The sequence below is a fragment of the Lipotes vexillifer genome, unplaced genomic scaffold (assembly GCF_000442215.2).
Source record: "Lipotes vexillifer unplaced genomic scaffold, Lipotes_vexillifer_v1.1 scaffold640, whole genome shotgun sequence".
NCBI classification, from domain to species: domain Eukaryota; kingdom Metazoa; phylum Chordata; class Mammalia; order Artiodactyla; family Lipotidae; genus Lipotes; species Lipotes vexillifer.
In genome coordinates, this window is record NW_006773138.1 from 1123577 (window position 1) to 1138820 (window position 15244).

Sequence of the window (15244 nt, forward strand, 5' to 3'; positions counted from 1 at the left end):
ACGCTCCTGACCCGCTCTTGACCTGCTGTGTCCCATAATTGCAATCGTACCTAACAATAAAATCAGTCAAACAAGCAAGAAAAATAAGAAAGGTCAACCCATTGCAAAATACCTACTTGTGATATCGTAAACTACTACGGCTGCAGCAGAATCACGGATGTAACTGGGAATGAGGCTACGGAAACGTTCCTGACCCGCAGTATCCCATAGCTGCAGCCTGATCTGTGAAGAAAAATAAGAAAGGTCAACCCATTGCAAAATACCTACTTGTGATATCGTAAACTACTACGGCTGCAGCAGAATCACGGATGTAACTGGGAATGAGGCTACGGAAACGTTCCTGACCCGCAGTATCCCATAGCTGCAGCCTGATCTGTGGGATGGGAAAAAATAAATAAAAAAAAAAAACCAAACTCATACTAAAAAGAAATAATGTTTTTAAAGGGAGGAGGGTGGCAAGGAGGTAAAAAGGAAACTCATGCAAAAGGTTACAGGGATGTGAGGAATGAATAACACAAAACTCCCTTCCTTTTTCAAAAGGGAATAATATTTAAATTTGGCTTGCTCTGAAGGTACGTAACTCAAAAAAATGGCAATATGAAAGATTTCACAGAATAAGAAGTACAGCTTCCTTTTTTTCCCCTCCCTGTAACCTCTCTTTGAACCCTATGCATTCCGGAGAGCAAAAGTAGACTGCTGATGTTCAAATAGTGAACATAAAAGGGAAACACAAAGGTAAATGTCAGTGATCATTGTCAACATCCCCTTTTCTGCAAGCCTCTCTGAAACTAAAATAAAATGTCTCTTTTCTCTATTGGAACCAGAACACTTTGAAATTGAATCTCTGATTACTGTGCTTATGCTTCTCCCACACATTTCTTCCTAGAACACTGTATATAATCTAGCAAAAAGGAGACATATATTTTTGCAACCCTACGTAAAAATATCTTTACTTTCTTACTTTTTCACATCTACATTCCAGGAAGAAAAGCCTGAAAACAAGCATTAAGTTCTCTTACCATCATAAAGCAGTTTCTGTTTTCAAATTTTAAGAAATAGAATGCTATATGTTAAAACATAAAAGAGAACATCCAAAAGAAAAAAACTCACAAACTTATAAGAAAGAGCATTAGAGATAACTTTTTTGGGTATAGATCCCAAAATAATGCATTTGAGAGAGTCACTGTTTAGGTGACAGGAATCTCTTCAAGGGATAGCAGGCTAGAATACAGGATTTATATTGCACTTAAAAGGAGTATTCCAAAAGATGGAAGACAAAAATCTAACATGTAAATGCACATTACTTTTTTCTATTCATAGTCACTTTGGTACATATCATATTCTGACAAATAAAAAACCTTGAAGTTCACAAATTGTGTGATATTCAAATGAAATCTTTTTGAATGCCTCAAGAGTGGTATTCAAAAGGTCTTTAGCAGCTCTAATTTCTTCTTGAAAATATTCTTATCTCAATGCTATTTGTTATAATTTTCCAAATCAAGACAAAATTTTGTTTAACAAGTCTAGGGCCATCAGAGTTTTACAAATAACGGCTTTCTCTCCCCTTTGGATTCTACTTGGGGATAGAAAACTCAAAGTGCTAAGTACTACTCACTCTATAATAACAGTTTTTCTCAAGGCCTGTAAACTAACTTTGGCAACTTTGCTAAGTACTTCTTATGGTGACAATCATCGATTATAGTTTTCATCATAATTTTCTATCCTGGAGTGTTGCAGAAAATCGCACACTGAAAACATTACTCACTGTTCGATCCTCTAAGTACATTGTTTTTGATAAAAAGTCAATACCAATGGTTGCCTGTAAAACAAAACAAAACAAAACAAAACAAAGAAGTTAAAAATAGTAATAGTTTAATGGCAGTCAGCAGTTTAGGGTTCAAGTGGGAATTATGATTGTGGAAGAAATAAAGAATAAACATATAAACATATCATAGCCAAATAAAAATGAACAAAATTTTCAGTGATAATGGCTTCTACCTACTGAGCACTTGCTGTGTATTAGAGATTCTTTTAAGCCCTTTACATGATCATCTCTAATGCTAATACATCTCTACAAAGTAGCTAGTAGCATCATTATTTTTCTCATTTTATACATAATAATATTGGGGTTTGGAGAAGTTAAATAACTTGTCTAAAGACACAAAGCTTCTGCTGTGGAGTTGGGAATAAAAGTCCAACTCTGGGCTTCCCTGGTGGCGCAGTGGTTGAGAGTCCGCCTGCCGATGCAGGGGATACGGGTTCGTGCCCCGATCCGGGAAGATCCCACGTGCCGCGGAGTGGCTGGGCCCGTGAGCCATGGCCGCTGAGCCTGCGCGTCCGGAGCCTGTGCTCCGCAACGGGAGAGGCCACAACAGTGAGAGGCCCGCGTACCGCAAAAAAAAAAAAAAAAAAAAAAAAAAGACCCGGCACAGCCAAATAAATAAATAAATAAATAAACAAACAAATAAATAAATAAATATAAAATAAAGATAGGTTTTATTTTTAAATTGTCATAAAATTTGACATTTTAGGTGTATAATTTAATGGCATTAATTACATTCACAACTGTACAACTGTCAACACTATTTACAAAACTTTTTCACCACCCCAAACAGAAACTTTGTACCCATTAAGCAATACCAAATTACAATGTATGGATATATGACAATTTGTTTATCCATTCATCTACTGATGGACACTTTTGGCTACTATGAGTTCCTGTTTTCAATTCTTTTTGGTATACACCTAGGAGTAAAATTGCTGGGCCATATGGTAATTCTACTTAACTTTGTGAGGAAAGTTTCTACAGCAGCTGTGCTATTTTAAAGTCCCACTAGTGATATATTCCTATTTTCCCTTTTCTCTATAAATAGCCATCCTAGTGGGTGTGAAGTGAAATGTTACCGTGGTTTTTGATTTGCATTTTTCTAATGACTAATGATGCTAAACATCTTTTCATGCTTTCAGGTGCGTATTGGTCATTTGTATATCCTCTCTGGAGAAATGTCTATTCAGTCCTTTGCCTATCTTTAAATTGAGTTTGCCATTTTGTTATTGATTTGTAGGAGTTCTTTATATATTCTGGATATTAAATCTTTATCAGATATGTAACTTTCAAATATTTCCCCCTATTCTGTAGGTTGGGCCTGGTGCCTCTACTGAAAATCAATTGTCAAGAGATATATATATTTATTTATAGGTTCTCAATCCTATTCCATTGGTCTGTATGTCTACCCTTATGCCATTACCACACTGTTTTAATTACTGTAGCTTTGTAGGAAATTTTGAAATTGGGAAGTGTGAGTCCTCCAACTTTAATTTTCTTTTTCAATAATACCTTGGCTATTAATATCTTGGTGAATTAGGATCAGGTCTTTCATTTCTACAAAAATGGCAGTAGGAATTTTGATAGGGATTGCACTGAACTTGTAGATTGCTTTGGGTGGTTGGTACTGACATCTTAACAATGTTAAGTTTTCTGATTTATTTACCTAGGATGTCTCTCCATTTAATTAGGTCTCCTTTATTTTTTTTTGAGTAGTTTTGTTGATTTCCATTTCACACAGACTTGTATTTTAAAACAAACAACAACAACAGAAGAAGATGTTTCCTCCTTTATCCCAAACTATGTGACTAATACACAACCTAAGTACTAATTCCACCTTATGACATTCAATCTGAAAATTATATCTGCCATAGGGTGGGACAATGGGCTTATAAATTTGAATTACTATGCAAGAGTATCTAATTGACAAACCTCAGGAGTGTACAGGAGTGGCATAGCTGCATTTAAGAAATCTCACCATTTACTCATCATTTACTCAGACAGTGTGGCAGAGGTAGTTAACTACCTACACAAATATCCATCTATCCCTTCCTCCTTACTAACACAATCAAACATTTACTTAAAACCATACTCTTCCCATGAAAAAAATTACATTTTCCAGGATTCTTTGAACTTTAAATAAATGGGGTTAACTCAGTTGGGAGGTACATTCTTGTTTTTTCCCCCCTTTTTCCGTCTTTCTTCCTGAACTGTGGCTACCAAGGCTGAAACTCCAGGAACCATTCAGTAACCATGAGGCAAATTTCAATATGGAAGTCATAGATCAGGTTAAAAAGACAGTTAGAAGGAGTCTTGGTCCTGGATGACCATGGAGCTGCCACACAAGCGCTGAAACACACTACCTTTAGACTTCTTTTACATGAAAAAAAATTCTCATGTCACTTATCAATGTTATTTTGTGTTTGTTATAAACAGCCCAAAATGATTTTTAATGGCTATAAATAGAAACAAGCATTTTCAGATCTCACAGTCAAGACATATAAATGTCTATTTTCTCTTGCTAGAGAAGGCAGCAAGAGAAAACAGCCTTCTCTAGCAAGAGAAAAACATATAAATGTTTTTACAATTAGTACAAAGTCAGACTTTATGATAAAATGTACAACAGTCCCCTCCTTGCACTGTACTATTCTAGTTTTGGGGCATCAGTTATACCACTGATCAAGATTAACCTGAAAAACATCCTGTTGTTACTCTTCTTTTTAGTTAATTTTATTCCGAGCTGAGCTACTACAGCATAGAAGTCGATCAGCTGTAAGAATTAAGCCAACAGCAGGAAGAAAAGAAAGGAGATGGCTGGGAAACTAACCGTTATCAGCTTTTCCAGCATCGTGAATGCTACTGATGAGGAACTAATTCAAATTTTCATAAAAGATGGATGAGACATTAGTGCTGCTTCTTGCTCATCTCCTTAAAAAAATGCAAAAGGCACTAACTGCAGAAGAAACCAAAGGTAAGAGAAAATTCTCCCATGTATCTTAATTTACAACTTCATATTATCTTAAATGTTAACTAATTCATTGGTTTTGAGGGGGCAGGGGTCTGCTTTTAAAAAAAAAACAAATTAAACTGAGTACTTATAAAAGGAGCTCACAATTCAAGATTGAACAATGGCTTATCCAAATATATTGGAGCCAAGATAACAGTAACTTTTACTTGTTTAGCTATTTTATTTCCTCCACTTAGAATGGTGCTTATTTACCCCAACAGCTATTTTATAAAAGATTCAGATGTAAGCTACTATTCTGTCTGACTCCGTAAATAGTGGTTTGTCACCTGTCCTGATGCCACAGAAGCCAGAGACCCATAAACATTATGATTTTCCATATGGGACATGATTTTTCCAATACAAAACTAGGTAAGGAAAACAAGTTTTCTTCTGTATGAAGCAATGATAATCAGTTTCCTTCTGTGGTCCAAACACATGTAAAGCTCTGTTGCCTGGTTGCTGCCTTCTCTAGCAAGAGAAAATAGAGAAATAATGAGTTGAAAGAGGCAATGACCAAAGGAAGAAAAGAGTGGGGAAGTTAAAAGAATTTAAAATTGAGTAACAGAGATAAATAAAAAGAATGAGGAAAGGAAAATGACCCCAGAAAGAAGATGCTGATACAGAATCCGGTTTAGAAGGGAATCCCATTTAAAAATATGTTTACATATATGTACATATGTGGGAAAAAATATATGTATATACATTTTTCTCCTAGATATCTTTGTGCCATATTATATTTCTGTCGATTAGGACAGAAACTAGGTAGAGTCTGTGAATTTTAAAAATGAGTCATTAAAATGGACATAAAATTTTAGTTATGCAAGGTGAACAAGTTCTAGAGATCTGCTGCACAGCATTGTGCATAGAGATGACAATGCTGTATTGTATACACTTAAAAATCTAATAAGAAGGTAAAATCTCATGTAAGTGTTTTACCACAATGAAAAAAAAGAACCTCACCCCCACCTCAAATAAAATGACAATACTTCTGGAAAAGGAAAAAAAAAAGTCATTAAAAATTAAACAAAAATAAAAAGACAAATCAAACACAGAATCAGCAAAACAGTCCATCTAGTTAAGGATTTTGTTTCTACTGATAAACTAGAATTCTGTATAGAATAATCTAGAGCTTTAACTTAAAGAAATTAAGGATATATTTATTCACTACCACCATCTTTCTGGACAAGTTCATTAGAGTGTCTAAAACCCACTGTTTGGATTTCTCTGGTGGTGCAGTGGTTAAGAATCCGCCTGCCAATGCAGGGGACACAGGTTGGTTCCCTGGTCCGGGAAGATCCCACATGCCACAGAGCAACTAAGCCCGTGCACCACAACTACTGAACCTGCGAGCCACAACTACTAAGCCCACGTGCCACAACTACTGAAGCCTGCACGGTTACAGCCCATGCTCCGCAACAACAGAAGCCACGGCAATAAGAAGCCCGCACACCGCAACAAAGAGTAGCCCCAGCTTGCCACAACTAGAGAAAGCTTGCACGCAGCAACGAAGACCCAATGCAGCCAAAAGTAAATAAAATTTTAAAAATAAATAAATAAAACTCACTGTTTTATCTATGCTGTCCTGAACTTAACTGTTGATCTGTAACAGCCTTTGGAATAAGAAATTCTCTAAATTCAAAGTAATCCCTAAGGTTACTCTGAGCAATATAATCTTCCTCAAATAAAAGAATTAAACTACTCCAACTGTGGGAGTCCTTCCCGAGCTTATTTACATTAAGCTGAACTATATAAAATGGCCAATATTATACCATTTTTGAATGATAAAAATAACAATGTAATATGGTTCAAACTGATATAGTTGAAACTGTTAGAAAAGTCTGTTGGTTTATAATTGGTAAAAGAAAAAGAAGTGGTGAATGCTAGAGCAACTCAAGAGAAACACTTCCAGACTCTCTAACTAGAAGAAATAAGTTTCCCAGATAACTTAGATTTTTTGCTTTACTTTGAAATAATGACCAAAATATGGTCAATTAAGGACTCTTCTGGCCAACCAGTTTAGTCTTTTTCAAATGAAATTAATTCAGTGCAAAGGAATCATAAATAGGGCATGAATTATGAATTACATAAAATTTATCTTTTTTGTGAAATAAAACTTCACTAAGTTTCAGATATATATTACATATGGCTCAATAATACATTTTTAGCTATGAGACTAGCTCTTCAATTATTCATTTCAGAAGTCTTTCTCTTGTGTGTATGGTGGGGGTAGGCATAGGGAATCTTCAAATAATCCATTGAACAACCCTTCACCTGATAACTAAGTTTGCAGCTAACGACATATGGTCAATTCTTCACATATCAAGTTAATACTTGATATGCTGTCAAGCTGATTTCCCTAGGTAAGGATGTGGGGTGCTACATTATCCAAATTTTCCTGTTAGAGCTAAACTAATACCTCGGACTGTACCTAATTCTTACAAAAACTTGTAGTTTACATTGTAAATCAGTGTCTCCTATTAATGCCAAAGTACAATGATATTTTGGCTTCACTAGCAACAACTTCTTCACAAAGAATCAAAATCTTTCCTTATCTCTCAAATTCTATGTAACCTCACCCCATCAACATCACTGCCCTTATAAATGTCTGAATGAACAGCAGCAAAAGTCTTAGTGCATAAGTAGCAACAGCACTTTAGGTGTGCCGGAAAGATCTCCTTAATTTCACAGAGAACTTGGGTAAAGTGAAATACTTCAGAAATACTCAGAGAACTCCAACTACAGGCTCTAGTTCATAATTCTTTAGCCTAAGACTCTGACTCTAGTTCAAATTTTTTAGCGTATGGTATTTGGTTCCACTCCCAAAGATTTGAGCTCAACTCTCTCAGGAACTTTCTACATATGGCTCAATGACATCAATACTTTCTTCAGTCCCTAAGACTGGTATTTATAGTTTCTCTGCTGAAGAGAGAGAGAAGCATTTGCTCAGAATCAAAATATGGTATGCAAGAGGCCATCTAGGTGAAGCTATAAGCTGTAGAGTTGCAGGGACCTAGAAAATTGAGGATATCCGATACAAACGGGTCCAAAGAAACCCGAAGTACTCTTGCTAACTGTACTATTTTTTCATTTCTAAACTTGCTCTTTTTATAGTGTCTTAAGATGTGACTAAACCATTTCTGAAATATTCAAAAGAATGTAATAAAATTTATACTATACATATTCATTGGCTTTTAAGAAGTGACTTTCCTTAAATGTCATGCTTATGTTTTAGTCATTCCTGTTTCGTGATCGTTATGGATTTTAATAAAAGGCTTAATTAGAAACAAATTCCTTTGGGGGTGAGATGGAAATGTTCTTAATCTTGATTGTAGTAGTAGCTTCATAGGTGTACATACCTGTCAAAATTTATCAAAATGTAAGGAATTAATAATTCTTTACTACTATCGATTATAAGATCCCACTGAGTATTTTGGATAACAGTCTTTTGTCATGTGTGCCTTTTGCAAATCTATGGCTTGTCTTCTCACTCTCTTAACACTGTCTTTGGCAGAGCAGAAGTTTCTAATTTTAATGAAGTCCAGCTTATCAACTGCTTCTTTTATGGATCATAGCTTTGGTATTGTATCTAAAAAGTCACTGCCATATACAAGATCATCTAGGTTCTTTCTCTCCAATGTTACCTTCCAGTAGCTTATTACAGAGTTTTACATTTAGGTCTGTGTTTAGGTCCATTTTGAGAATAACCTCTGTATCTACATTCATTTGCATGCGGATGACCAGCTGTCCCAGCACAATTTGTTGAAGAGACTATCTTTGCTCCATTGTACCGCCTTTGCTCCTTTGTCAAAGATCAATTAGAAAAACCTTTGTTTACATCTTAGTTCTACCATTTAGTAGTTGGATGGTTTTGGACAAATTGTACAAATTTGGACAAACTTTTTCCTAGAAAACAAATGCCCAAGTTTTTCAGTTTTCTTAGTGTTCAAACCAGAAGGCATATCCCTGAAATAAAATAAATATTTCAAATATGGGAAAATAGATACTAAAAAAGGGACAGGATTCAGATTTTATATTTACCCTAAAAGCTTTCTGAAAAATAAAAAATGGTTTAATAATTGAGACAGAGGCAGTTAATTACTATGGAAATTAACCATTCCTTTAATCAGATCAATGTTTGATATACTCCTAAGACAAATAATTGAAATCAAGTTTTTATACTAACTACACAGTAATACAGATGTAAATTACTTCAATTAAAAGGGATTTTTAAAAATTTTATTTTAATAAGAATATTTCAAAAAGTTGATACAGGGACTCTCCTGGCGGTCCAGTGGTTAGGACTCTGCACTTCCACTACAGGGGGCGTGGGTTCGACCCCTGGTTGGGGAACTAAGATCCCACAGGCCGTGCAGCAAAAAAGTTAATACAGAATAAGATTTATAATGTGCTTAGGGCCTCAGTGAAAGTACCTGGTATGAAGATTACTAATTTATTCATTTTAGCCTTTTCTTTGATTTTCGTTTCACAATTAAGCATTTTAAACTAAGATACATACACACATATACTTAGATACACATGCAACTGAGAGCAGACATCCTTGTCTTGTTCTTGATCTTAAAGAGAACACATTCAGCCTTTAAACATTACGTCTGATGTTAGCTGTGGGTCTTTCATAGAGATGCCCCTTATCACATTTAGAAAGTTCCCTTGTATTCCTAATTTGCTAAGTGTTTTTATCATGAAAGGCTACTGGATTTTGTCAAATGCTTTTTCTGTGTCTATTGAAATAATCATGTGATTTTGTCCACACTGCGTGGCTTTTTTTTTTCTTTTTGGCTGCACTGCGTTGCTTGTAGGATATTAGTTCCCCGACTAGGGATTGAACCCAGGCCCTCAGCAGTGAGAGTGTGGAGCCCTAACCACTGGACTGCCAGGGAATTCCCCTGATTTTGTCCTTTATTCTATTCATATAGCGTATTACACCACTTTCTGTATGTTAAACCAACCTTGCAATCTTGGTACTAACCTACCAATCCTACTTGGTAAATGGTATAGAACCCTTTTTACAAGTTACCAGATTCAGTTCAGTAGTATTTTGCTGAGGACTATTGTGTTTATATTCATAAAGGATATTAGTCTGTAGTTTTATTTTTGATGTCTTTGCCTGGTTTGGGTATGAGAGTCATACTGACCTCAAGGGATAAGTTGGGAAGTATTTCTTCTTCTTCTGTTTTTGGAAGTTTACGAAGTATTAGTGTTGTTCTTTAAATATTTCATAGAATTGACCAGTGAAGCCATCTAGTCCTGCGATTTTCTTTGTAAGAAGTTTTTTGATTGATAACTCTATCTACTTATTATAGGTATATTCAAATTTTCTATTTCTTCTTGAGTTAGTTTCGGTAGTTTGTATCTTTCTTGGAATTCATCCATTTCATCTAGGTTATCTAATTTGTTGGCATATAACTGTTCACAGTATTCCCTTATAATCCTGTTTATTTCTGTAAGGTCTTCTCCTTCACTCCTGATTTTAATAGTTTGAGCCTTCTTTTTTCTTGATTAGTCTACCTTTAGGTTTGTCAATTTTGCTGATCTTCTCTAAGAACCACTTTTGGTTTCCCTGAATTTCTTGTTTTTCTGTTCTCTCTTCCATATATTTCTGCTCTAATCTTTATCAGCTTCTAAATTAAGCACGTGTTTATTTTCTGTATTTTTGTTGTCCTGACACCTGGGGCCTTCCTTATATTGGAGGGACTGGCCATCCCAGGGTTTGCCAATTCCTAGAGAAGTAAAACTTGCCTGTGGAGGGCCTTTAATACAAAAACCAACCAATCCAAACCCATATCCCAACCACCTCCTCTATCACACTCAGGGTCATTACTCCCCTGCCCTAATCACCCTAGGGCCAAGTAGCAGACAATTAGGAACAGCCCCTACAGTCCAGAGACCACTGAAGTTACTCAAAGTAGGCAATCCTATATTTCCTTACCTGGTCTTACCCAACCTTCCCACAGAAATCACAATACAGGCTAGTGCCTACATTTCCTGCTCACCCCCCCTTCACCTCCTGACCAATACCAGTACTTCTTCCATGTGCCCCCCTCATATGGCCGGGAGTGTCCCTTCCTCTTGAGATTTGTGAGTATAGTAAACTATCTTTACAATGGCAATCATCTCCTGATCTGTTGGCCTCACCACACCTGAACAATAAAACCTGCATTTTAAAGTAGTTTCTTACTTCTGCTTGCTTTAGGTTTACTTTTCTTTTTCTAGTTTCTTAGGATAGAAGATTAAATTACTGATTTAATGTATCTTTTCCTTATAACACTGCTTTAGCTGTATCCCATAAGTTTTGGTATGCTGTGGGTTTTTTAAAAAATTTATCTCGAAGTATTTTCTAATTTCCCTTGTGACTGTCTTTGACCCACTGGTTATTTACGAATGAGTTACTTAACTTTCCATATATGTGTGAACTTACTTCCCAAATCTCCTTCTGTTAATGATTTCTAATTATAGTACTCACTTATTCTTGACTTCAAGTATAGATGAAAATGTCACAGAATCCTAGACTTGGAGGAAATCTCTCCAAGAGAATAGCTATAATCACTCTTACTTCTATCCCAGATGGTATTAGCAATAATCTTTCAATAGATTTTGGAAGAGAAGCTAAAGAAATCAAATGAAAAAGTTGAGGACTAAGAGCATCATCAGTTATACTTTGTATTTATATAGAATTTTACAGATTACAGAAAATGCTTTTATATCCATGTCTGAATGTAAATAAATGAATTTTTTAAAGGACCTTGAGTATTACTTGTAACACATAAGAGACAACTAGTAGGTTGGCATAAACAAAATACCTGATAGGTGTTGTCAAAACTGTCATACATGAATCTGGTAATCAGTGATGTCTTTCCAACTGAAATGAAAAGGAAAAAAAAGATTGATTCAGTTAACACATTAAATTGGGTTCTCAAGCAATTTTTTTTTTTACAGAGAACTGCGATTCAATTCATTGGGAAATATCTGCAATGGTTCTACTAACAATAATTTACAAACATACAGGCCTGAGTTTGTTGAAATGTCTTTCTTTAACAACAAATAATCTCGGGACTTTCCTGGTGGTCCAGTGGGTAAGACTCTGCACTCCCAATGAAGGGGGCCTGGGTTTGATCCCTGGTTGGGGAACTAGATCCCACATGTATGCCGCAACTAAGAAGCCCACAGGCCGCAACTAATAAGCCCGCATGCCGCAACTATGAGCCCGCATGCTGCAACTAAACATGCTGCAACGAAGATCCCGAAGATCCCGTGTGCCGCAACTAAGACTCAGCCCAGCCAAAACAACTAGATAAGTTCTTCTTCCCCACACCCCTTCCTTTTCCTCTCCTCCTCCTTATAAAAAAAAAACCAAACAAACAAACAAAAGATAATCTCTCAAACTGAGAGCACAGGTAAAAGAATATTTATTTAGTTAAGAGGTGAGGAAAATGAAGAGAAAAGATGGAGGAAAACAATCAGTTATGCTGACATCTCTAATTCACAAAAGGCAAGCAGATATTTACTTGGGCCCTAACGAAAAGAACTAGGATTACACTGGGAAGAAATTATAGTTAACTTCCTGGACAGGAACCTGGAGAATATGAGGGTCAAGGTCCACTTCATTCAGTGAATCAAAGATTAATCTCGGGAAGCATAAACCCTAAATATGAAGAGTTCTAGGAGGGGTATGAGGGCTGCAAGAACTTGACTGTTTAAGAGTAAGAATGAAATGACATGGAAAATTGTTTTGAAACTCATTTCAGGATCAGATCTCTATTCTTTGGCAGGGCAATCCCAAAGATTCATAATACTACTTTGTATTGGTATTTTTACGTTAATCCACATGAAAGTGCCACTAGGTAAAAAATAGTGGTATACTGCCAATATCCTTACCAACGGGCAAGTGTTCAAGGGCAAGAACCATATCTAATTTTCCTATATCTCCAGTAGCTTGGCATAGATTCAATAAATACTAAATGATACAAGAAATTATATCAATTAGAAAAGAACTGAGCAAATAAATATCCTAAATGCTCTCCCAAATGTAAATACTTTGGGAGAAAAAAAAACAATACCTAGTCACTCATATTTTTGTATGAATTTAAGTAACTTTTGATTTCAACTTTTGATTTTTAGAGACCTGATCCTGGCCTCTTAAAATGTCCTCCATCCATGTGCTATACGAAAACCTGAGGAAAAAACTGAGCCAAAGAAGGAAGAATCCCATAAAATCACCTACTCCCAAATGTCTTATTTTAAAGAATCTAAAAGAGCAGGTTGAACAGCTAAAGCTAGTTTCCCTAGACCCTGGTCAAAAGCAAACTGATGTTTGGGAAGAAGTCTCTTTTTGGAGCAATGAGTAGACCTACGCATTTCTTCATTAGTAAATAGTACATACAGTTTTCACTTTTTTTTGAAAAATGTCCCTCCTTTTTTATATAAAAGAGCAAAATGCATGTTATAAAGCGGGCAACACAGAAAAGACCAAGAACAAAGTGAAAATTACATATATCCTACCACCTATACATAACTAACATTAAAACTTTGGTATATGTTTTTCCAAAATATTTTTTATATATAAGAATACCTATGTACTTAAAGGCAAAACCCTAGAACCAATCATATAGTAAAGTCAGGAACAATACACATACTACATTATAACACTGATCAGAATCTATTAAAAAGTAAATCTAAAAATCTGAAGAGATAAAAGGCAAAATAGTGGTGGGGGAAACGGTGGAGAAAAGCAAAGGAGCTTCATTATAAATAAAATATATAGTGAAGAAATGCAAAATAGCTTGTTTGTTGAAACGTTTTTTTTTTTTTTTTTGCGGTACACGGGCCTCTCACTGTTGTGGCCTCTCCCGTTGCGGAGCACAGGCTCCGGACGCGCAGGCTCAGCGGCCATGGCTCACGGGCCTAGCCGCTCCGCGGCATGTGGGATCTTCCCGGACCGGGGCACGAACCCGTGTCCCCTGCATCGGCAGGCGGACTCTCAACCACTGCGCCACCAGGGAAGCCCTTATAAATCTTTTTTTTAAATATAAGAAACTCACTGAATCAAATGAATACTAATTAAAGCAAATGTAGTGTACATAAAACTGAGGTAAGAGACCTCTAACTCCATAGGAAATCTACGAAATGATTAATCATTTTAAGAGAAGAATTATTTTTCCAGTAGCCCCACTGCTTTAAATATCATCTTCATGGGCCACCTTCTCCAATGGAATCTGAGGACCTAATACTGGTCTCAACCAACCAATTTCCATTCCGGCTTGAAGGGCTGCTGCAAACTGCTGAAATTCCTCCTTGGTGGATGAATAGAGAGCAACTCCTATTATGCTAGATTCCTTTGCCATGATGTCTCCCGTGGGTTTATTTCAACAGGACCTCTGCTGCCAACAACTATTACTCGTCCTCCATGTGACAAAGATTCAAATCATTGCTAAGATTTACATTAGCTAACATTTCAATAATCACATCAACTCCTTTTCACCAACAGATTTCTTAATTTTATCAATATAATTAGTTTCTTTGTGATTAAACACTTCGTGGGCCCCATTTTGCAAAACAGTGTTTTGTCCTTCCTCAGTACCAGCTGTGCCCAAAACTTTTAAGCCATAAGCTCTAGCAGTCTGGCATGCTGCTATCCCAACTCCTCCACTAGCTCCATGAACCAGAACACTTTCTCCAGCTTTCACACAGGCACTGTGGAGCAGAGCTCAATAAGCAGCAAAATACGGGATACTGATGGCAGCTCCTTGTTTAAAGTCCAGTTTTTCCGGCAGTGTGTAAGTAGGGTAATTGGCTGCCAGAGCATACTCTGCGTAGCCCCCAGAGATTGTGCTGGTAGTGAAAACTCTGTCACCTTTCTTGAAAGCAGATACACATTCTCCAACAGCTTCCGTTATCCCAGCCACATCTAATCCAGGAGTATAAGGTGGAAGTGGTTTTCTACTGTAGGTACCAGAGTGAGTTTGTGTGTCCACTGGGTTTACACTACACGCTTGGACTTTGATTAGAACCTGATCGTCTTTTGGAATCGGCATGGCAACATCCGACTGGAGTTTCATCACTTCTGGTCCACAAATTAAAAAACTCTAATAGCTCTCATCAACCTCTGTTCAGTCACCATGGTGATCTAGATACGAGTTCTAGAGTGGGAAATCAAAATCTGCGAGAGCTCCCTCAGATTCCATGGAAAAAAGGGCTGTGTGATGTATGATTTCATCTCAATAAAGCTGTTATTAAAAATCTATAGTGGGGCTTCCCTGGTGGCGCAGTGGTTGAGAGTCCGCCTGCCGATGCAGGGGACACGGGTTTGTGCCCCGGTCCGGGAGGATCCCATGTGCCGCGGAGCGGCTGGGCCCGTGAGCCATGGCCGCTGGGCCTGCGCATCCGGAGCCTGTGCT

General features: G+C 36.8%; 1 protein-coding gene and 1 pseudogene across 1 annotated transcript in view; both read right to left on the reverse strand.

Moving 5' to 3' along the window:
* The window catches only part of RAB6A (RAB6A, member RAS oncogene family), a 67900-nt gene that overhangs the window by 26714 nt on the left and 25942 nt on the right, over nt 1-15244 (reverse strand). Inside the window, exons 2-3 of the mRNA XM_007448081.1 lie at nt 11651-11709; nt 1767-1819 (exon numbers count right to left, since the gene is read on the reverse strand). Of these exons, the coding sequence (XP_007448143.1) occupies nt 1767-1819; nt 11651-11709 (112 nt within the window). The remainder of the gene's footprint in view (nt 1-1766; nt 1820-11650; nt 11710-15244) is intronic.
* On the reverse strand, nt 13982-14967 carry LOC103068488 (zeta-crystallin pseudogene; annotated as a pseudogene).